General features: G+C 32.5%; 2 protein-coding genes and 1 long non-coding RNA gene across 5 annotated transcripts in view; 2 read left to right on the top strand and 1 right to left on the bottom strand.

The window, feature by feature from the left end:
• The window catches only part of LOC102676014 (rho guanine nucleotide exchange factor osg-1), a 60,343-nt gene extending 54,463 nt beyond the window's left edge, over positions 1-5,880 (top strand). The window contains exons 23-27 of the mRNA XM_006620357.2: positions 1-46; positions 247-573; positions 1,384-1,554; positions 2,015-2,298; positions 2,658-5,880. The exon at positions 1-46 is cut by the window's left edge and continues 21 nt beyond it. Coding sequence (XP_006620420.2) covers positions 1-46; positions 247-573; positions 1,384-1,554; positions 2,015-2,277 — 807 coding nt within the window. The 3' untranslated portion in view covers positions 2,278-2,298; positions 2,658-5,880. The remainder of the gene's footprint in view (positions 47-246; positions 574-1,383; positions 1,555-2,014; positions 2,299-2,657) is intronic.
• On the bottom strand, positions 792-21,363 carry LOC102675608 (prostaglandin E2 receptor EP3 subtype). Of its 3 annotated transcripts, none has more exons than XM_006620356.2 (6): positions 20,023-21,362; positions 19,348-19,587; positions 12,298-12,475; positions 11,708-11,946; positions 9,142-9,370; positions 792-1,108 (listed from the first exon to the last, which is right to left on the bottom strand). In XM_006620356.2, exons 1-6 carry the CDS (start codon positions 20,224-20,226, stop codon positions 1,050-1,052), a joined length of 1,149 nt encoding a protein of 382 aa, XP_006620419.1. In that variant the 5' UTR covers positions 20,227-21,362; the 3' UTR covers positions 792-1,049. The 3 variants fall into 3 exon arrangements, with proteins under 3 accessions (XP_006620419.1, XP_006620418.1, XP_006620417.1); XM_006620355.2 differs by lacking the exon at positions 792-1,108 and adding an exon at positions 6,399-8,103 and having other exon boundaries at positions 12,298-12,472; positions 20,023-21,363; XM_006620354.2 differs by lacking the exon at positions 792-1,108 and adding an exon at positions 6,399-8,103.
• Positions 21,364-21,423: 60 nt separating this feature from the next.
• Positions 21,424-22,334, top strand: LOC116186197. Its single transcript, XR_004151143.1, has 3 exons — positions 21,424-21,561; positions 21,941-22,029; positions 22,107-22,334. It is a non-coding gene; the product is annotated as an uncharacterized LOC116186197 (long non-coding RNA).
• The last annotated feature ends 2,099 nt before the right edge of the window (positions 22,335-24,433 follow it).

The following is a 24,433-nucleotide window of genomic DNA, read 5'->3' on the forward strand; positions in this document are numbered from 1 at the left end:
GTGTCACTCGCCAATGGAGACATCACCGTCTATTGTCGAGATCATAGTAAGTTATATGATAAATTTTATACAAAAAGAAAAGAATAAAAACATTGTAAAATATGAATAAATTAAAATAAATCTTGTATAAAATATTCTTTGGCATAATTTACAATAAATCCAACAGTCTTAATTTATATAATATATAATATAATATAATATAAAATTGTATATATAATATAATATAAAATTGTTGTGTAATTGTAGTGGGTGGTTGGAACACACCCGATCCAACATCGGTATCGGTGGGTACCGTCGCTTCTCCAGTGACTAAAATGCTTCCTGTATCCGGTAAACTTTGGTGCGGATGCCACAATTCGGTGAAGATTCTCAATACCCACACATTGGATATAGAACATACGTTCGCCGTTAGCAACGACACATCTTTGTCCGTTTCCTGTATGGCGAGTTCCGGTGGATTAGGAGTGTGGATCTCTTTGCACAATAGCGCCGTGCTGCGATTATTCCATTCTGGTAGCTACGAATGCTTGACAGATATCAATATAGCACCAGCTGTCACCAAAATGCTTACCAGTAAGTTTCTACTTGTCTTGATTCCTATGATACTTTATTCTTCGCGCAATTAATCACATCTTTTATCTTCTTTTGATCGAAAATTCGAGATGAAATAAAGAAAATTAAAGATGGGATCAAATATATCGTAAATAGATTCCTTTCTTTGATTCGATAATTTCACTTTGAGAAATTATCGAATTATGAATATACAATTGGATTGGATAATTTTTTTTTTAAGATTTTTCGTAGTGTGATAAATATAAATGTAAATATATGATATATGTTTTTTTTTCTATAAATATCTATATAAAATAATTCGTACAATATATTATATTTTTCTTTGTTGTCTTTTAAAAAAAAGAATCTAAAGATTTCGTTAGATTCGAAAATCGACGATAAAATAGAGAATCTTACCTGACATAACAGGCCATTAAATGTAGGAACAAGAAATTCCCCTTAGTGGTTTCGCTTTCCAAATTCATTTCACTAGTAGACTAATGGTTGTCGTTCACGAATTGGACCGAGGGACACTGGTTCTGGCCTATTTCTGGGTCTGTTTAAGTATACACAAAGTTGATCGAGTCAATTTAAAATATATAAAAAATTTTTATAATCATTTTACAGATATTTTTAAACAGATATTATCGCTAAAAATTTAATTTTTAACACAAGAAAAATAAGAAAAAGTTGTTACTTTTACCATAAAATTCTTTATAGTTCATATTAACATTTATTTTTCAGATATAATGATTATTTAATAGAAGAAATTTTTTTTCTCTCGTACTATACATGGTATTTATTTTAACGGAAGCTTTAAACTTGCTGCAGGTTGCGATGACATAATACGACAGCACAAGGCCGCCTGTCTCAGGGTCACCGCACTTTTGGCTTGCAACGAGTTGCTTTGGATCGGCACGAGCGCCGGCGTACTATTGACCGTGCCAATTCCCCATATAAAGCCATCCACTCAGAGGATGTCCCAACCACCGATCGTGACTGGTACGTATTGACGTCACGTTCAATCGTTTATAATCGCCGCTCATTGCTTCCGATATAATTAGAATCTGGCCACTGTACGAATTGCTTCGTGGCTTCATCGCGAGTGTTCGCGACGGCTCGATCAATCATTTGTAAAATTCATCCCTCCTCGTGCATCTGCGTAAACCAGCGTAATAAATTTCCGGAAACGGGGCCTTTGACGTCTCTACCAGGCTTTCAATCTTTGTTACAATTTAATTTCGATATTTGTGATACTCTGTTGCAAGAAAATCAGAGCCTCTGAACACAAGGATAGATGTATTTCGGTCGTTTTTGAATTATTCGCACGAATTATGCCACGTGTACGAGCATTTAAAGAGGGAGATAAGTTTGGAAGCATAAATGTTTTGTCGATTGGCAACAGATGCGGATGTTGTTTCCTCGATTCTGATTTTAACATTTATTTTGTTTTGTTTTTCAGGTATTCCTCATGGACATACCGGACACGTGCGTTTCCTCACTTGCGTGGAAACAATAACCCCGCCAAAACCAGACCCGCGTCCAAAGGTGAACAGATATTCTTTGAAATCTAACAAAGCACAACAGAACAATATCAATCGTGGAAAATTGTTGGTAATATCCGGTGGAGATGGTTACGAGGATTTTAGAGGTCCACAGGCATCCGCCGAGCTGCAGGCTGGTCGTGAGGATTCGACCAATCATCTGCTGCTTTGGAAAGTGTGATCTGATCTGGCACGGTCCTCGGTAAGATCGATTAAAAAACAATTATTACGATCAAATTGTTATGCTCGATTTTATAGATTTATCCTTTCAACATTGAGATCATATGTACGTACAAATTTCATCGTTAGAAATATAAAACTCGAAAGAAACGAGAGAAACTTCATAGAATTCCGGATCTCCGGGGTCTTCATATCTTCTGCCACGGTGCTCTTTTGATATCCTCGATAATATTCCTATTTCTTCTCTAATCTATATTTCTATCAAAGAAATATAATCACTGCAAAAGGCGAAATCGTAAAATATTGGCGTTTCATTTACATTTTTCCACATTAACGGAAACAAATTCCATTTCGTTGATTTCTAAAATTCTGATTTTACAGGTAAGGGCCGCATTTTACTCGCATCGGCACGACATGCCGTGGGATTCATTGTTACGTGTGCAATTCACACGTAGTCGGGTCCGTCATTGTCCGATCGTGACTGTTCAGGACGTGTTCGCCCGACGATTTTTCAGGGAACGCGGGAAGGTTCTCTGGCTGATTTTGGCCGAGTGGATCAAAACCAGGATAAGGGAGGTCCGTTATTATTAAGGTGCCAAGAAGCAAACTGTCGTGGAACCAGTTTAGATATGTTTCTCTCTGATCTTTACGTCAATATCGACGTTAAATGATCAGACCTTTGCCATATAATTTATTCAATTCTTGCTGGATCGTTCTGCGACAGAACTGAAAATCGGTTCGCTGAAATCAAGTTCAAAACCAGACGAATATCTCAAGCCCTCACTTGCTCAGACTATCATCAAAAACCGTGCAAGTCTGATATGGATATCGCTTGAACGTGATCTGATCGTTTTGAATTTCGTATTTGATTTCAGAAAATCGATTCCACGCAAATTTGTACTTTTGCACCGGTTTGAAATAGAAAAAGTTGGCTTTCTCTCGATGATACTTAATTCGTCGGCTGATGATTCAGCGTGTCGATATACTTCGATGTTCAATAAAGAAGAAGGGTATACGGATGAATCGTATGTGATCGTATACACGCGTATTGATTCGCTCGCGAGTGTATATCCCTGTTGCGTCAAATGTATAATATTACACTTTGGAATTAAACATTGAAACGAAATGGATTACGATACCTGGAAGAGCGTTGAATCGAGCTTATACTACGTGACTATTGGCCTAAAAATATCATAAAACGTTAGAAGGGAGCTAATCGAGTTAAAAGTGCCAAAACGAATTTATCATTGTCCATCGATCGACGCCTCGCGCTCGACAAGTAGTAGACGCGCAATAACATAACACATTTTATTAATTATTCACCGATCGTAAGAGAATGTGTTCCATGTTTAATCGCTAATGGAATTCTAGTGAAAATTTTTTCTTTCTTCGCAGCTCAGACTGGATAAATATTTAACCTAGGTCACGAATCAATTTATTTTGGATTGGAATGTGATAATATTGTTGTTATTGTTAGTCGAAGGAATTACAATTTATATGGCCAGATAAGGGAGAGATTAGGAACGATCGAATGAATGTTCAATTGTTAAAAGGGAGACGAAATTGAAATTTGTATTCGATAAAATTTTTCGTCCTTCCTAAAAAATAGATATTTTTTTATTTGGGCGAAGATGTTATTGAAAGTAAAAAAAAGAAAAAAAAAGAAAAAAAAAGAAAAGAATTATTAAAAGCATAAGAGAGATTAGAGTATAAATCGCAATTTGAATAAAAAAGAATTCTTCAAAAAATTCTTCGTCGCGATAATCAGTTATACTCGAGGAAAAATTGTTTTGTTCGTCTATATATGTATTAAATGGTACAAAATTCGAGAGGCCAATTCGCATAGTTTCCCCTGCAGTACCTTCACGGTACTTCTCGATAGTTATTAAGCTATTTATACACCTCCCGCGCGTTTTATTCGCTTCAATTTACAATTAGAGTAATGATCTGACTTTTTTACGAGTTTGAACGATTTGAGGATGTATCGATCATACGTAATTAAACATACAGTGTATTTGACAATAATTAATTGATATCGAAATACTTGACATAGTCTTACGCAAGACCAAGTGTTGCGTTCCACGATAGAGATCTTGATTTTTATGATATTTAATCGTATCTTTCGATTTGCGCACTTTCGCCCTTATTGATTTTTCGAAATTGATTATTTCCGCACGAGAATTATTCGCATTCGCACGTCGATCGGTTCCTTGATAAACTAAGAAAGAATCGCAAATTTTTCAAATTTTGCACTTTTAATACGATGATTCGTTTGAAAAACCGAGGACATTTTACAACTTCGGATATTACTTTTTGAATGTCGATTCACGAATCTTCTTCCATTCATTTTACCAACTTTAGATCTCTCACGGAGCCAAGGAGTTAGGTGTTTTAGGGTACGTATACTTTGGGGGATTATTACGAAGCTGTTTGTTGATTGTAAAAGATATTGTAATAAATGAATTTGTCATCCTTCGATCATGAAAATTGAAAGAGAATCGTATGGATGTGTTGTCTAAATATATATGCAAAAAGAAAAAAAAGCATGAAAAAAAAACATAAAAAAAATATAAAAGTTTGTTGAAATGTCTCCAAGGTCTGTTGTCGTTTTTTAATGGAAGAGCCGAACGAACGATTCAAATGCTTCAAGACTGATTCGAATTACTTTAATGAATTCGAGGCTTGAAGATTGGAAATGAAAAAGGCTTTAAACATCATGATAAAATTCCTTTCTTCAATTAACAATACTATACTTACACTTAAGACAAAAATTTTGAAATCTTTTCGATAAATAAGATTTTTAATTTCCAATGCATATAGCCTTTTTCATATCCACTCTTCAATTCTAATCGTACAAATATTCATCACATCTTGATCAAACATCGATATTCCGCCGAAAAAGATTCAATCAAGAATTCGACTTCTCTCTCGACGGCTCGAAAAAAAAAAACAAAAACGATCACAAGATTCGTTCTACGATCATCATAGAGAGACAAAGACACCTTTTCGATGTGTACATAATTAATGTCGACATACCTGTACGTGTGATAAATCATTGTTCGCAAGCCTATTCGAAACAAGGTAAAATCTATTGCTAGTGGAAAATCGTTGATCACGTGCGGGGGCTTATATTTTGTTTATCAGTGTGATTTCTATTATCGTAGAGAGGCGTATATACGTGTTTTCGCGCGTTTGAACTCGTGAATGAACGGGAATTGAGAATTGAGAAAAGAGAGATATATTTGCCTTCGACCTTGCGTTCGCCTCGTGAGAATCAATTTTTTCGTGAGAATCAATTTTCTCGTGAGACAATGTTCGGTGTCATATCGTTTCTTAAGTATCAGTGATTCACGTGTGCTTGGATGGGATGATGAATCGTATGAAATGATGATCGTTTCATTAGAAGAAAAGAGTGCATCGAAGGAATGGACGATTTTTTGGTGATATATTATGCCTGTATTGAGAGAAAAGGACAATTGTTTCGTCGTTAACATAATCGAGGAATGATACAAATGATGAAATTTCGATTTGTGTATTTTGTGAGTGTGGAATTGAACAAAGATATATTATAGATCATTGAGTAAAATGGGATACGAGTGGAATGAAAAAAAAAGAAAAAGTCGAATTATTATTTATTGTATAGATACTTAAGGTATACGTGAAAGTACGCCAGACGTATCACCGATTGATACTGTGTACGAATGAATCTGTGGTATATTTCTAGTGTGCAATACAACTAAACATAAAAGGTGTCATGTATTCAGCAACGATCGCGTCCCGTAAGTTATTGATTAATTGTTGTTAAGTGTCTAGAAGCAAGAGAATACGTAATTACGTATGAAATATATTTGTATTATATGTACTTCCTTCCTTTCCATTCTTATTTCGTTCTCTTCTGTGCATCCTTTTTAACGTTTGAACACACTCACTTTAATTTGTTTCTTTCTACGAACGAATCGAATAGAATCGAATAAAATCGTGTTTGTTACTAATGTACAATATTTTAGAAATCATTTTAGATGGATTATTTATAAGAATTGAATATTGACAGAAAAATAAAAGCAGAATCCGTCACGTTATTTAAATGAAAAATTTGAATTTGAATATTAGAATATGTATTTAAAAAAAAAATGATTAAAATTTATTAATAATATTACATCGATACAATAGAAAATGATAAGATATTTATGAGTTACACTGGCTGTAGTGATAAAGTCAGTAAGAATTCATGGTAACGTCATGTTAATCACAAGATTGTTGATTAATCTATTTGTATACATAAGTACTTTTATCAGTGTATATCTTTATAGAAAAGAAAAAGATATATATAATGCTCTTCTTTCTTAAATTCTATTTACGGAATTACATTGTACGGTAAAAATATGCCTTTAATATTTAATACTTTGGTAAATGTTCATTCTTTGCTCTTTTATAATTCGTAAATTACTGCACGCTTGCATTATTTTATTGACTAGACATTATTTATTCAACTGTGATAGAAATGTGTGTCGATACTTGCATTATTGATGATTTTTCGTTGATATAGATTTACTTAAAATATACTTCTTAATACACAAAATATACTTCTTAAAACTTAATTGATATTATTTTTAATTATGAATATACTCTTATGTAAGAAGAAAATTTTAAGTCGATTTTTACAATTTCTTTTTTCAAAATACCCGGTTAAAAAAAAGACGACACTCACTCTCACTTGCAAACTGCAAACGAGTAGAGTCTTCTGTATTTTACTAGAATCGGGTATTTTGTATAGAATCTTGATGGATTTTTACAAAATTAACAAATGATAAATACGACACACGCATCACACATTGCGATGATAATTTTTTGGAATGCTGTTTGCTCTTACTTTCTTAATACAATTCAGTAACAAAAAAAAACAAAATAAGAATTCGATAATAAATATCAATTTCGATATATGATACTTGATATATATATGTATCTTTTACAAATTTTGTGCAATTTTGTGCAATACTTTCAATATAAAGTATGATACGTGATACTTTTTCTTTTTTCTTTTTTTTTTAAAGTCAATTAATAAGAAGAATATTAAGATACATGAAATTACAACGGATAAAATGATCTGTACAATGGATCATATACAGTGACATGGAAACTGAAGAAAAGAAACAAGAACATTCGAACACGTGAATTGTACACGAAAAATCAGCGAGGTATCAATCTCAACGCACCTGATTTGTTCCTCAAGGATTCACTGCATAATCTTGAAAATTCCTCGGAGGAAACCATTCCACTGAGATACTTGAACAATAATTAGTATCCTTGGATTCATTCGAGATAAAAAATTTCACATTTGAATATATCTTGTCTCGTTTTAAAAAAAAAAAAGAATTTTACATTTTTCCAAATGAATAAAATGGATCCAAGGATACGAAAGAGTATTAATAATAATAATAATAATAATAATAACAACAATAAAAGAAGAAGAATAAAGTGAAGGATCAAATACTCTTCTGATCATTAGCCAAAACAAGAAATCTTAAAATTTCGCGATAATTTCGATATTTTTGCTGTGCCTTGAGTAAATAATTTTCGGCTCGATCGAATTTCGTTTAATCGTACGTGTATACCGAGCGAAGATCTTCCAACGTTCTCGAAGAGTGTGCAGCTCAAACCTGGCTACCATCGTGACTCTTGAGCCGTTTCAGGAAGATCATTCGCTGAAGCCTGTCTCAGACCGACACCGCCACTAAAGGAGGATCGTGTTCCTCGCTGACGGGTGTTGAGGGTGCCTCGGTGATCGGGGTCGACGGATCACCACTGCTGCCCTGGTGGTCTGTGGTACCTGTCAGGTGTTAGAGAGTCCATTTCAATCGGTGATGGAATCATGAACATCGAATCTAAGATCTGATAAGAGGAATAATACCACTCCACGCCAAAAGTTGTTAATCTATGGAGAAACTGATCGGTGATAATTGCATTACAAGTTTCAGATTATTCGTTAGATGAGAATCTTGAAAGATTAAGATTAAAATTATTCTTTCAATTTCTTTTGGCAAAGGAGAGGATGAATTATAACGAATCAAGGATGATAAGATTAGAGAAATAGATTATAATAGATCACATTGTTTAGAAGATGAAGGAATGGATATCGAGTGCAATATTGATTACGATAGAGAGGATATTATAAGTCACGATAGAGTACAAAATGATTAAGGAATGATGTGTTACGTGAAGATTCAACGAATGATGAATTCTTTAAGGATTCGATTCAATTTTCAATTCAAAGTCTCGTGTAAAAGTCCCTTGATTGTAGCTAAACAACGAAGGAATCATCAAGAGATGAAATAATCCTTCCCTTTATGCATCTTTACTGTATTGACTTTTTCATTTCCTCGTTGCACGTGCCATTAGACAATCGTATAATACGTGATTCCTCGGATGAATACACTTAGAAGTTATGTTACACTTTGGAAACCAGAAGTAAATAGAGCAACCATCCTTCACTTTTTTTTTTTTTAGTTGTTCGATCTTTCGAAATTAAGACAATGGTTAATTGGAAAGGTTCGATTGTAGAATGCAGAATAAGTCACGCAATTGCGACGAGTAGCATCTTCTGTTTATTTCAATATGAAAATAATGTTAAGACAATAATTAGCTAATTAACATATTAACAAAATTAACGTAGTATTATTATTATTAACACAATATTAAATATTATATAAAGCTAATATATTGTTAATTAACACCGTATAATATTGAAAGGAAATAAATATTGCGCATGATTAATCTCATATTTCTACGCGATTGGTCCCACTTGCGTGACTAATTGTTCCCATCTCCTCTAAATACGAAAGTTGGGTTTCGGATTGACCAGACTCACCATTGAACGAGCTCGATCGGCTTCTTGCTGGCCAACAGATCTTGCACAGGGGTTTGAGAAGGCGGAATCTCGGCCGTGGCATCCTTAGCAACACGTAAATGTACGGATCCAGGGTGAAGTGAATGCAAAGGAGCACGTCGGCGGCCAGGTGAAATATACGAATCAATTTTCGTGCGAGTATCGCCTTCTCTGCCAACTGCATCGCGAATTGTGCCAATGGAATGGAAATCTGTCGAAACAAAGCAGCGATAATTTTTGTTAACCAATGCCTTTCTATTGTTGTCACTTGATTCTAACAGATTTGCAATTCTACTGGGTTTTTGTGGGGAATATAAATGCGCCACTAGTGATTTTATTTCGTGATAGCCGATGCAACACCATTACAAAATATAATAGATCTAGCAATTGATAGTTGCTGTCAAAAGTTACAAATCTCGTATTGCACGAGATAATTTTACACGTTTTTTACACGTTTTGATCATCGTTTGTTTTTGCATCCATCGATTTCGATGAAATTTTCAATTGCAATTTTTCCAAAAGAATTCAAATTATTTCAATCTTAAAAAAAATTATTCTAATGAAAAATAATGAAATACCAGGAGTGTTATTAAATCGACAAATAAGGACAATTATCTTATAATCTATATATCTTATATATAGATATATATATCTTTGTGATTCGTTTTAATTAATAAAATTCTTAATCGAATTACGAAATCGAGAAAAAATTTCGAAATCAAGCCTTACAATTAAGTAACATCGCTAAAAATGACGTAGAATGAAAAGTGTCACGGTCACGGATAGTATCAACATCAAACCCACGCGATAAAGGTCAACAACAGAAATACACTGTCGCCGATGAAAGAACGCGATGGAAAATTTTCATTCGACATTTCTCGAAATCTTTCCACATCCTGTTCTGTTCTGCAAAACCATTATCGATCGTACGTGACGATATTCCAAACTAAATCAATCGCGTTTAACCTTCGTCCTGGGCGCCGGAAGTGCGTCACGTTCGCAATTTTGCGCGAGCTAATCGTTACATTATTTTCCGTCGTTCGTACGCTTGCTCGAGGAACGGGAAGAATAACCCGAGTTGCAAAAGTTCAGAGGAGGAACGCGAACGTGAACCGCGCGACTCGATTTGTAGGAACGTAGAAATCGGGGGAAATTTACACGTCGCGCGAGGAAAACACTTTGGAATAAGATGCTGAGCGGATAAGGAGATGGAAATGGGGGAATGCTCGTGAGTATGCAACCGCCGTACCACCGAGTGCATTGTTCGAGGCGATTGTATTCTTGCCGGCAGGATACATACATCGTGATTACTTCGAATTAAAAATTCAGGAATGCGGGAGCTTGAAGCAATGATAATGATCCCTTCGGAATTACACGAAATATCCTCGATTTGCGAATCTTATAGCTTCTTCAATGCTTCATTAAATACTATTTGAATAATGTAATTCAATTTTCTTGTACAATTATCCAGAATTTGAACTTGGAAAGAATTCAGTTGAAGAAAACTTAAAATTTTTTGATTTTTTTTACAAATTTTCTATTGAAAAATCTTGGAGTTGATATTATTTTATAAAAAAAATATATATATATATCTGGAGAATTTTGAAAAGAGAATAATACAAAAAAATATTTCTGTAAATATCCTGAAGATTATTTTCATTTTTTAAAATGATCTTAATATTATAGAAGGAGGTACGTTCTAACGGTGTTTTATACGTCTCTTCACTATTAAAATATTTAAATATATGCTTTCTTTAATCAAAGCTAAATAAAGATTCTATTCTGATCCATCGATATATTTAACCACATTAGCATGACGGTTCCTTTTATTTCCCTCATCCAAGGAAGTAATTAACATCAATTAACGTTATACATATTAATCGCATTAGAAGGGTTGAAATTGAATTAAATATCGCTCGATCACGAATTATTAAATGGGCACTTTAAGGACGATACATGGTGTGGAATAAAAAATATCGATTCACTTTTAAAATCTCGTCACGACGGATATGATGGCAAATTTTATCGATGTTTCGACGACATAGGAGCAAATGCTATCATCAAATAAATCTCTAGCAATCGCGTCACGTAAACGCTATTGCTTCCATAAAAGAACCGGAAACTCCTTCATAGACACTTCCTTCTCGAAATGTTATTAATGTGTCGTTAATTATGAAAATATAAAATCACACTTTTATTTAGATAACTAAACAATCGTATTGAAAGAATTTGTCAATCGTAACAATTGATAAATTGAAATATAGAATTATAAAATACCAATCTTTCTCGATCTTTCTTTCAAGAAAATTTTTAATTTAGCCAAACGTTTAAATTACTTTTTCTACTAAAAGAATACAATAAATAATAAGATTTCTCTAACGGACGAACGTATTTATCCAAACTATTCGAAAGCGGATGGATTGGAAGTGGCGCATTTCACGAATTCTAATTAGCTTGCCAAAAAGACGCGAGCGTCGTTTAATTGGCGATGGTGTTCCGGCTGGGAGGAATTAATTCAATCAATTACTTCCATCGATCGATCGCTTACCATTTGCGGCATCCAGCATACGACGAAAGATATCGATAACACGGCCATCAATCTTGCGAATGCCCTTTCCTCGGCGGTGGTGACGATTTCCGGCGCTGGCCCCGTCACTGTCAAAAGTGGTTTCGCCCTCGAGGAGGATCTCGTTACTCGCCTGAGGACGCCAGCTTTGCGACTTAGCCTGCTAAGCGCCCTGGAAACGGCCAGATTGCACCAAACTATCGACAGGCAGAGGCCCGTACCTAAGAACCATTAATATTTACAAGATAAATCAATCAATTTTCACGTTTCGTCAAATTATAAAATACTTTTATTAAAAATACCTTTAGTAAAAATTTAAAAAGGAAAAAGGAAAATCAATATAATATAACTGAATATAATAAAGTTTCGAAACTAATTTTTGTACACAAGTTGTACACAAAATTATCATTACAAGGTATAAATCTTTTTTTAATTTCCTTGTGAAACGGTTGATGATTGAAGGTTCAAGGGAAAAAGCTTCCAATAATCAAGGTTTGACCGCGTTTAAATTGCGATACGGTAGTCGAGACACGTTCAAGGATTTATCGATCGCAATAATGTTCTATACTCACCGAAAACGAACCAAACATATGCGTAGGCGATGTCAGCTGGCTCGGTGGCTTCTCTGTACCGTACGCATCGTTCACCTTTGTAATACACGCCAAAACCCATCATTGGCATACTTGTCAATGCCAGAGCGACCAACCAGAGCACCAGCATGCAACGTACAATCATTGGGTACGTCACCTGCTGGAGAACACACATGGGTGTCACAGATTGAGTAGCACAACAATTGGGAAATAATATTTTATTCCCAATGTGAGAAATAAATTAATTAGAATCTTCAGTGAATAGCAATTAAACATTATTCTATTCGTGTCAATTTGATATATTGAAATAAAATTAATCTTCAGATTGATCTTTTATTTAGGAATAATGCAATTTGTGTTTTATTCTCGAATAGAGAGAAATTTAATATTTTTATTAATCAATGAAGAAGTTTGAATTTACTTATCTTTTCTATTGATTTTTTTTTTTTTTTCATTATTGTGTCAATTTGACGTCGAGGGACGAATTAAATTGAGCTAAATGAGGGATGGAAGAAGACTAAGTCAATACATTTTCTCTACCATTTACTATTGATTGTATTTTTCAAGAGATAGATGTTTCAGAATCTAATTCTCCTTTGTTATATTAATTTGCAAGTGAAAGAATAGAAAACAAGATAAAAAAAACAACAACGTAACAACGTTAATCATATCAAATTAATAAATATACAATTACCAGTTAAAAGAACAAACGTATAAATTTATCTCGTAAAGATACACACTTTCCACTTCTAATCAGCGCACCAATTTTTTGATTGAAAGAAACAGCTGCAAATTACACAAATAGAAATAAATAATACTTTTGATTAGACACCGAGCCACGTGTTTATTTTCGACACACGAATCTCATCGATCATTGCTCAACGCAAAGTCAATGAACTTTGATGATGACGCGTGGCGAAAAACAGACAAAGAATATCGATTCGATTTTAATGGACCGCCAACGATTGTTATAATGAGCAATTGAATACAGAGAGCCATCCGGTGTAAGATCAAAAACCAGGCAAAAATTTATGAATGGCGATCAAACTTTATACATATTTTTGTTTTTATCCCAGACTCGTGCATCTCAAAATAGATGAACTTCTAATTTGCGTCACTTCTAGGATCATTGATCTGAAACGTTGTTGACTATCTTAAATCTTATTTTAGATATCTTGGGTATAAGAAAAATGCGGAAAAAGGAATCACCATGATATCATTGTTTACATTGAAAAATTGTTATCATTGAAAAGTTTCATCATCGAATGGGTAATCTTCGAAGACCAAACAAAGCACGACTCGTTATTTGCAGAACGAAATTCTATATCGTTAAGTCAAACTTAAAAATTAGTGCAAATTATCACGTCATTTGTTATCTGGTGAATATATTACTTTTGAGATTTATGTTCCGACGAAGAACATCTTTGGAAGAAGTTTGTTTTGACATAATAATAGATTGATATAAATATTTGGTTTGTAATAATAGAATAGAACAAACAGAAAAAATCTTAAAGAGATATAATCTTCCGTTTAGGAAAATATAATATTTTCTTTAAATTTTAAACCATAAAATTCATTTATGATTTCTAGAATTTTTTTAATCCTCTGATTTTTTATTATAACACAAAGAATATATGAAATACTCGATTTTTATTTGGTATTGAATTGATCTTCTTTGCTTCTTTGTATTTGCCAAACAACGTAATGTATAGTTATTTGAAAATTTTACATAAATATATTACTAAGGTATTTTTATTGGAATTGATTCCAAAATTCTTTCATCGAGTAGAATCATTCTTGTACATCCAATTTTATTTGACTGATTTGGAATGCTGTAAATTTTCTTTAGTGCTTGATGCTTATTTCATGCTGTGATATAATTCTTCTCACTCATCTCAAATACGTGAAATAACGAAATCCAATTAAAAAGAAGAAGTAAATAAATAAGCTACTATAAATAAGAAGACTACAGTGTATTCAAATATATTCATAGAAATGATACATATTTTTTACATTCTCCGCTATTTTTCATATCAAAGATTATTAACAGGTTGATTTATTTATCGTATAATATCATATATCTTTATATCCACGTATGAAGCAAAGAATATCACCCCTCACAAACCTGATAAATGTGTTTCTCGAGAAATGAAGGGATGAAACCTTCCACTCAGGATTTTTTGTTATTCTTTTGCGGAGGTGGTTAAGTGCTTTCAGGGGAGGACAAGATCTATTCACAGGAGAAACTGAACATGTTTGACACGTAGACAAAACAAAGAAGAAAAGAAACACTGTAATTGTACAAGCATCGTATTCTCTTTATTATACTCTTACTTCTGTCACTTTTATCTGTCACTTTTATCGAGAAAAAATTTTCAATTTCAAGACTATAGGATAAATTGTTTGTTTAGCTAATATTATTTTAATATTTGCAGAATAAGTGAATTTTTAATGGAAATATCTCGGATATTTTAGAATTAATAACATGAGGTTTTTAACAAGAAGAAATTTAAAAACTTTGAATTAGATAGATGGATCAACAAGTGTCTAATTTGGTTTTTCTATCAAAGAAAATATTGTTGAAGAGGAACTGAAATCGGGAAGTTGGATAAGTATTACAAATATTAAGCTTGAAATATATGAAGATGAGGATTGAATAATTTCTTTCTTCGATGATGCAACTTCGATGATAATGAAATGTTTGGAGATTTTTTTTTTCCTCTATATACAAGATATGAATATTTATTACCTCTATTTATCAATATTTTTTAAAAATAATAAATATTTAATAAGAAATTGAGATTATAATTTAATATTGTGACTGTGAATGATATAAAAGAATCAAAATGAAAAGTTAAATAATTCTTCATCTTCTTTCTTCTTTTTAATTAAAATCAAAAAAATGTAAAATAATTTCTTTCTTTTGATGAAGCTAACAGAGAGAAGACGAGCAAAAACATCGTTTATTTACCTAGTTAACAACAGGAAACGAATTTTCACAGCTGTGTTTCCCCTTTGTATGAGAATGTCGACACTTGACTACATACTTTATTTCAATACAAGCGAAAATCTCACGAATCATAATCATAAATTCCCTTTAGAAAGAAAAGATGTTATGCTAGATAAAGATAACCAGGATAAACATGTTCAATAATAAATAACAAACATGATGCGTAACATTTTATCGCTCAAACATTGTTATTCTGTCACAAAATTAAAAAGAAATTATGATTGAATTTTTTTTTTAATTGATATGATATAAAAAAATATATGAATTTTCCTACATGAAAGATATTAATATCAAATAATATCTATATATTATTAACAATTAATTATGATTATCAAAAGTAAAGATAAGTCTATGACGTTACACAACACTATTATATATACATATTATATATACAACTTAACAATATATATTAACTTTTAATTATAATATATAATATAATATATAATATATTATAATATATATATTGTTATTCACAAAATTATTTTAACAAATCATTCAGACATACAACTTTCTATAAGATTACATTAACCTCACAATTTTCTCCTCTCCCACGCTTAAAGTATCAAGGACACGTCTTCTCATATTAATTGGCTGCTAAAAATAGCCCTAAGATAGTCCAAAAAAAATTTTAAGACGTCATAATTCAGACTTTTTAAATCTCATTTCATTGGTTTATAAAGAACGCAAAAATTTGTAAGGAATTTCAAATATCTTATGTAATATATTTTATGGATTAGGTGTGAATCAATTCTTTAACCTCTTTTCGTTCAAAATTAGAAATTAGGAGGAAGAAACGAAATATTAATTCCTCGCGAAAATGTACATTGTAAATTATTCGTCGATTCTGTACATTCTGTATCCGCCTTGAACATAATTCAACGAGCTCGTTAACACTCTCATTTTCGAAGACAGAGATTCGCATAAAATCATCGAAAGATAATTTGACGCATTGCCCAATCGTCGATCCAGTTTACTTTGGCTGGAAGCCTGGCCATTTTCACTCTTCTACATTTTTATCAAACTTAAAGCCGAAGTATCGTTAAAATGTCGTCGAGATTTCCAAGCTATATTTGGTATAGAGAGGAGAGCCGATCCAGGTGCATTCGAACGTTACTAATCCATGGTTCGTCGACTTTATAATCATCGTTTCGTATCTCTATATCCTTGAAATCGCTCCATCGGGTTTCGAAAGGTAAAATCTATCGTGTTACAAATTTATAGGGTACTACTAGAAGTGTCCCCTTGGGGTAGATGCTAACAAGAGAAGTGGATTTCCTAGTTCTCCTTTTAATCTTCTTTGAATTGAACGACTGATTGTGGTTTATTTTTACGGTTGGAAAGGATGTAACGGTATGGGTGAATGAAGTGAATGAAGTTTCGTTGTGAACATGTTCTCATACTTTTTTTTTTTTTTAAGTGAAAACAAGGAATCAAGAGTACATGGAAAAATATTGATTGGATGAAGGAAATTTGTATTCATATTTATTTAGTGAAGTAAATTAATTGTGAGTTATAAGCGTGGAACTTTACACACAAGTATGAATAAGTGGTTGCAACTTATGAAAATTATTTCAATTGACAATTACAATGTGACTGTATATCTACAATGTGGCTCATGATTTAATAAGGATAAAGGTAAGAGTATGATAATTTATGAAGCTACTTTCAATTCTATTTATTTATTTATTATTATTATTATTGAAGATGTTCTTTCAAATTTTGGTATGATTTTACAAGATACTACGTGCGTGGATACACATATCGTAAGAAAAAGAAGAAGTGAATGACCATTCGATGCAGAAATATGGTTTACATTAATTTCACTGACCCTGAATCTTCTCCATCTGCCAAGAATTAAGATACGTGTTGAGTAATTCCAAAAACTTGCTAAATCTAACTAAATACACGATCTTTTCTTTCATATTATTTTCTGCACGAATTGCATAAATATATTATCGCATTATTTTCAAGTTTTTAAGAAAATATATCGAAATAAAGATTGAATATATTATTTAAATAATGAAATATTGAATGAACAAAGTATAGATGATTGATGATGACGATAAAAACGGTATAGGCACGACGCGTGTCCATATTTGGGTCACAATATGGGTCACGAATTTTTCATCGCGACGCAACCAGTACAATTGTATTCAAAGACGATAAAAACTCACGTGTCTTATTCCCAAGACTACAGCTACAATTACAGTATCAACATGGAAATCAATTTTTTCCTAATCAACCATGAAATAATTAGCTGCTCGTGATCACGCGCTTGTCTCTTCTTCTCGAAAATAATTTAAGAACTTTGGAAAGTTGTCAAGCTGATTACCACTATATGAGGGAAATTTGGCATTCGTATCGTCTGTTATTATAACCTATGATCCCATTTAATCAAACTTCTTATCTGCAATATTTAAATTATCGAATGTACGGGAGAAAATTGCAAAATTTATATTAATCGCTAAAAATAATTTAAATATTTTGAAACGAAAGATTCAAAGATCGTTACAAGTATTAAATTTGTTCGAATTGTAAATAGACACATGGAACGATGATTAAAAGAACAAACAGGATATACATTTCGGTAGTCCAACTGCATTAGAGAAGCACTTGCTTCGCAGTCGGTTTAAATAATTGTTTCCGCTGCGTTTTAAATGGCGGTAGATTGACTCAAACGGATCATTGGCTACATCGAAGTGACAGAGTTAATATTCGTAGTGTCTATATCAATACCATAGATGATATATCTCCGGATTCTCAAGAATTTTAATACGGAAGATTACTCTATGATTCCGTTAGCCAAGCACTGTTTACTGTTTTTGAGATAAAAAAAGATTAATTCGATTAATTCGTTGGTTGCAAATAAGAAGACACTTTGTATTATTTTTTTTAATTATTTTCTAATAATATGCTTGATTGCTTATATTCTATGAAAGAAATGCGCTCAAGTGTTTCGTGATTCATATCCTCAATGAAGGATCTTTCAGTGTTAATGTTCAGAACCTTATGAATGAATTTTTTAATCATAGTGTGACGTATTAAATATACAAAGAAGTAATTGTAAAAGTAGTTAAATAATTGGAAATTTACTTCTAATTTATGATGCAAGATTGATGAATTTTTCTTCTGGAATATTGTTGCAATGGAGACAGGCTTAAAAAGTTTGACGATTATGATTCTTGTTAATAACTGCACGTATAATATAACAATATGAATAAAGAATTAATCCAATTAAATTCGTACTAATTCCAATTAATATTGTTTATTGAAAAAATAGGTCAAGTCCATACCAAATAGATGTATATGTCTATGTGAATCTTATCACGCATAGATAAAAACTGTGATGCTAGTTTCGGCTATGTTTCCATGACGTTTTTCTCCTGTTTATCTCTGACATGACAAATAAAATTTCTTATTTAAATAAAATCTAATATGTATCAAGAATATCGAAATATCTAACATTAATTTTAAATTTGTATGATGTTTCAATCATCAAATTGTGCAAAGGATTCGCGAAAGTATGAAATTTAACTGTTATTAATTTTCGAGTTAAATTTTCGCAACATATTCGTCAATTTTTAACAATTAAATCAGCGATTGTTTAAAAAAATGAATTGAAACTTTAATTTATATCTCGTATTATTTGCCTCTCGCTCGCAAAAAATATTTGCCGCCACATTCCCATTCAGGTTCGATGCGAGAATAAGCTATCATGAATATCAATGGCCAGTTGAGAAAAACAAAACCTTTTTCGGTATAAAAATTTAATTCAACACTTTCTGGTATGCATATATTATTATTCTCAAATAATATTATTTTAACCACTCATTTAAAACCATTACTCACAGGGATTTAGTTCGAGATAATATGAAAACGTTAGATGAGATACAAGGATGGGGAGGAAAAAAAAAAAAAAAGAAACATAAAATGAAAAGAAAAATCTGGTGATAAGCCGTTGTAAATACCAAAACTAATGTTGGTCCTTCGTTCATAAAGGTTTATCGAGGATCTTGACTTACCTTCTGATAAACGAAGGGTCTAGTCAAGGCTAGCCACCTTTCAGCTGCCATCACGATGGCGACACAACCACTGAATAAACCGAAAAGCCTCCACACCACGCGAAGAGAACAAAATCCTCGAGTGGATATCACGCTGCCCACATAGATCGTGATATACATTTGCACCAGCATCCCTAATAACGCGACGAGATCGTTGATCGCCAGGCAACGTAACATCAACAAGTGTTTTCGATTTCTTCTCTGAAACAATTTATTTCAATTACATAATGACTATTATCGTATTAGTTACTATTCGTTTTCGAGAATTGTTTTCATCTTTTTATTACTTTGGCATATTGGACTTATTTTCTTTAAATAATTTATCATGTGTTAAATTTCTTTATTATATCCGACTGATATATATCTATTAATCATCGATAATTAATTCTGTTTTTACAGAAAACAAATATTTATCTGTATACAGATAAGTATTATTCACTATGATTACTATCGATTAAATTTCACGCTTTATATACATTCCGATAATAGTATAATATAAATAACTTTTCTCTTTTCTACTACTAATACATAGAATGAATCATTATCGATATATAAATACGATTAATCGATCGTTATTTTTTCATTCATTTTTTAAATAAGTAACATCATGTAACAAATTCTTTTTTTTTTAATTACCTTATCACGATGAAAGAGAATGACTAGAGCAGATATGTTGCCAATCACACCGGTTATGTACACAAGTGTAAGCACCACCTGAGCGGCGAAAGTCACGTGTCTCTTTGACATCAGTACAGGGTGAGATATTAAAAGGGGAGCGATCCGCGTCGAATTAATCATCGGCAAGGTTTCGTTCCAAATCTCCGTGGAGGTGAGCGACATTTTCTGACGACTCTCGTTTCTCCTTTACGCAATAATCGATCGATATTTCACGCGTGTGTATCTTATCCAATCTATGAATCTCCAAACAATGTCCAATATCCTCGAATTGTTTCGTTCTCAAGCGGAAATCTCTAAAGCACGATGTTGGACGATGCAACGATTCTTCAGAGACTTCATTGTTTATTATGAATCACTCTCGTGGCCCACAGTCGTTGATTTCGAGCAATCGTCGAATTTCTCCCCGTTCCCCTATCCTTTTCGTTTCCTCTCTGCAAAAGTAGGAGTTGAAATAGAGGAAACGATAGGCTCGAAACTCTTTCCTGCTAAAACATCATTTCGCGACGACAATTTTTTTCAGAGTGACTCGTCGTTGATCTTCGGCTCGTGTATCGATACACGTTATCATGTATCTTTGGTACACTATTATCGCCCTCTTGCTCTTCAACAGGCGCTGTTGCTGTTATTCAGGCCACTGCCTCGAGTTTCTCGAGAAACGTGACAACGTTGTACTTGGACCCTTTTGTAAGACTACCTGCACTTATGGAGCCCTTATTCAAGCCAGACTGCATGTGCACCGGGCCACAACCAGCGCAACGGTCCAACAGCTCGTATTCATTGAATGAGCGTACCAAGATCGAAATAAATCTCAGTGAAACTTGTTGCTACGCGTTGATCAGTTATTCCTTGGTGAGCCCTTCAAGCCTTGAATTACATCAAAGGTCTTTTTCAGTGAAGAAAACGAAAGAACAGAATGGAACCTCGAAGATGGTTTCCTCAAATCGCCTGTTGAACACTCCTTCTCACTCGTTTGAACGGTAAGAAAACAATCTTTGCGCATTCAATTTGTTTCCTGTTAATTGAATATTGTAAGCAAACTAATTTGATCGACTGTCGATGAAATTGTGCTTTTCAATTTCTTTCCAAAACTTCGATCACCTAATCCCGTGAGTGAAATCGTCTTTGTTTCAACAGCTCTACACGTTCTTCTCGTTCTCTTCTCTTTTCAGGAGAAGATATCGATGGAGAATTAACGGTGCGAACTTGCGATTTCCTCCAATCGAATATATGGAAAAAGTGAAGAAAAAAAACAACTCCTCCACTTCCGTCGATCGCGAGAGTCGTCGCCACACTGATCGAAACCACGCGGTCGCCTCCGGTTTTGTTTACAATCGATGAACCCTTGCCAGTACGCATGCGCCGTATTTTAAAGTCGGCGTCTATTTGGCGCCATACCTTCGAGACACACTGTTAATGACGATGAACTTCCTCCATTGTAAGACATTCAACTTCGTTTGGGATATCTTTGGAATAAATGAATGCAAACTTCGAATTAAGGTAAGAAACAATAATGAAATACGTGGATAATAAAAACATGCATAGAAATATAATAATAATAATAGGTATGTAAGAGAGTATATAATTTAAAGTATGAAATAAAAATTATTGAAAAATGAATATTTATTTTATTGTACGATGAACATAAATTGAAATTTTTCCTGAATATAAAATATTATATAATTTATAAAATATTACATAATAATAATGAAGAAATTTTTAAATATAAAATCGAACATTTCAGAGGATTATAATAAGAGGATTAAAGAGGATGATTTACTATCGATGATGATTTAATCCATTACATTAAGATAAAGGTATAATTAAGTCTAGATCTTATTAAATATCTTATTAATATAATAAATCTTTTATTTTACAGATAATTCTCGTGTGATGCAGAAATAGTTATAGAATCTGGAACAATCCTCGAGCAACACGATTTGGTAGCAGAATTTCATCGGTATGCAGGTATTCGATAAATAATGCATCGTACATATATTTTTCGTATACAACACGGCACATTCGCTTTGATAAATAATTTCAAGCACGACAACGATAAACGTTCGATGCGTGTGCTAACCGCGCACACTTCTTTCAAGGATGCAGGACACAAAGGACATGGATTCAATAAGAGAATGACAATGTACTTATTAGGACTAGTCAGGACTTGTAATGCAATTCGATAGAAACGATAATACAATGAGCAAATTATTTTATTTTCAATTATCCTAATTTTTTTGGTCCGGTTTTCAGGTATGTAATAATTTTAATTAGCAATTTTAATAATATTATTCTCTCTTTGTATAAATATAAATATTTATTCTTTAATTTCTTTGATATTGTGATTTATATGTATATCAAATTTTACAGAAATGATTTTTTTTATTATTACGATTCACACGACTCGTTACATCTTCAAATATAAAAGAAAAATGCAAGAGAAAAAAAAATATCAATAGAAAACAGGTCGTTGCATAGAGGTCTCTACGAGTTCATCGAATTATCTCGAGGTGAATGAACTATTACGTTCCCCGAGATGGACCAATAATTGATGTCTTTTTTATCCAATTAACTAGAGACTTAACTGGACACAAACATTATACTAGGTTAAATATTATGGTACGTATTTCTATACACAATTTTTAAATTTTGTTAATAATTAACGCTTCAAAATATTTTATAAATTTATTTTTTTATAATGGTTAATAGTTTTACTTAACTTTTACTTAGTATCATTAATATGGTTTTTGTTTCTACTTTATTAAATCTTTTATAAGGTTTCATTCATTTCCAAGAAAAGCAGATATTCTTTAAAGAATTTTTTAATACTAAATATAATGATGGTTTACAATTTCGTTTCTGAGTACGGCAAAACGGAGTTAATTAAATGTCGGACAGAGGAGTTAGTGTTATGATCATTCGCAAGAAGGTTTTTCTTTCTTGCGCTATCAACGAAGACCGTCAACGAATTGCGGCCGTATGCTCTAAGAAATCAGCTTGAATGTTGAACAGAGTAATTACATTGATTAAATTGTGCATATAAAAATCATTAAGCCATCGAGAGTACTATGAACCCTTCTGATCGACTTTGATTCAGATTAAAAAATTGTAATTATTCATCTTATTGATCGAATTGAAATTTCAATTGTATAACATCTATAAGATATATTTCAAAACATTAATACTTATGAATATCATTCATAAAGAATGGAAATTATTATTTGATGAAAATCCATAAAATTAATACAAAGACAAATTTGTAATTCATTCGTGTGAAATACAACTTAATATTTAGGACATGAATTGACATAGATAATTAATTAACTATTCAAGAAAGAACCAGATATTCTTGAAAGAAGAGACGAAAAAGGAACTTTTTATGTATTAAATCAAAATTATATATACATTTCAAACAATATTATTTATTATTACATACGATGTGTATCAAAGAGAACGAAATCGAACAATTGGAGTAACTATAATTTACCACCGACTTTTGCTTCTCTTTTTCTGTTTACAACCGAATCATAAAATCAATAGATAGAATAATTGCGGGTGTATGGAACCCCTCTGTGACAAGATCACAATTCGTCCATCCACGATTCTTTGAAAGAAGATTATAATTATCGATGAAAAGACCAAATTGAAATGTTTTGAATCGTTACAGGCTATTTTTAATGCTCGCCGATAACGTGAGAGATCATCTTTGCGAATGCAAAGCGTACATCATCCGTATTCGTACGATGATAAGAGAATGCAACGTTTATAACGAAGGTTTATCTTTAGATGGCGAAAGGCATAAACATACAATGGGTGATACCGAAACAAACGAGGAAATTAATTTAAATAAAGAGAGTCAAATCGGCGCCATTCTTGCATAACGATCGATGCTGCTTCTCTGATACATACGTGCCGCGAATGCATTGCATCCACCTCAAAAATTCTTGTTAGAGGTATGCTCAATTTTAAAATAGCCCTCTGAAGCATTTATAGGAAATATTTATAGGAAACAAGACGCAAATATATATGCAAAATCGATAATATAGCTAGTGGTAAACTTTAATGTGATGAAATCATTATTTTAGATTCGATATTTTTAATCACATTTATAAAAATATGAACTTTCTTTTTGTGCATTCTCTTTATTAATAATTTTAAAAATTTCTTTTCTAGTGAAATTTTGATAAACGTAGAAAAATTGGTACGAATATTATTTTAATACTTTGAAATTTTTAATGCGTAAGAAAAGAAATAATTACGAAAACGATGTTTATCAAGAGCTAGAAATGAATTGAAGTCTAACAGTTGTGTTTTAATTTTCGGCTATAGATGGCAGATACTGTACTTTTCTGGACAAAAATAAAATTCTAAC

This window comes from Apis dorsata, unplaced genomic scaffold (assembly GCF_000469605.1).
Source record: "Apis dorsata unplaced genomic scaffold, Apis dorsata 1.3 scaffold_507, whole genome shotgun sequence".
Taxonomy (NCBI): domain Eukaryota; kingdom Metazoa; phylum Arthropoda; class Insecta; order Hymenoptera; family Apidae; genus Apis; species Apis dorsata.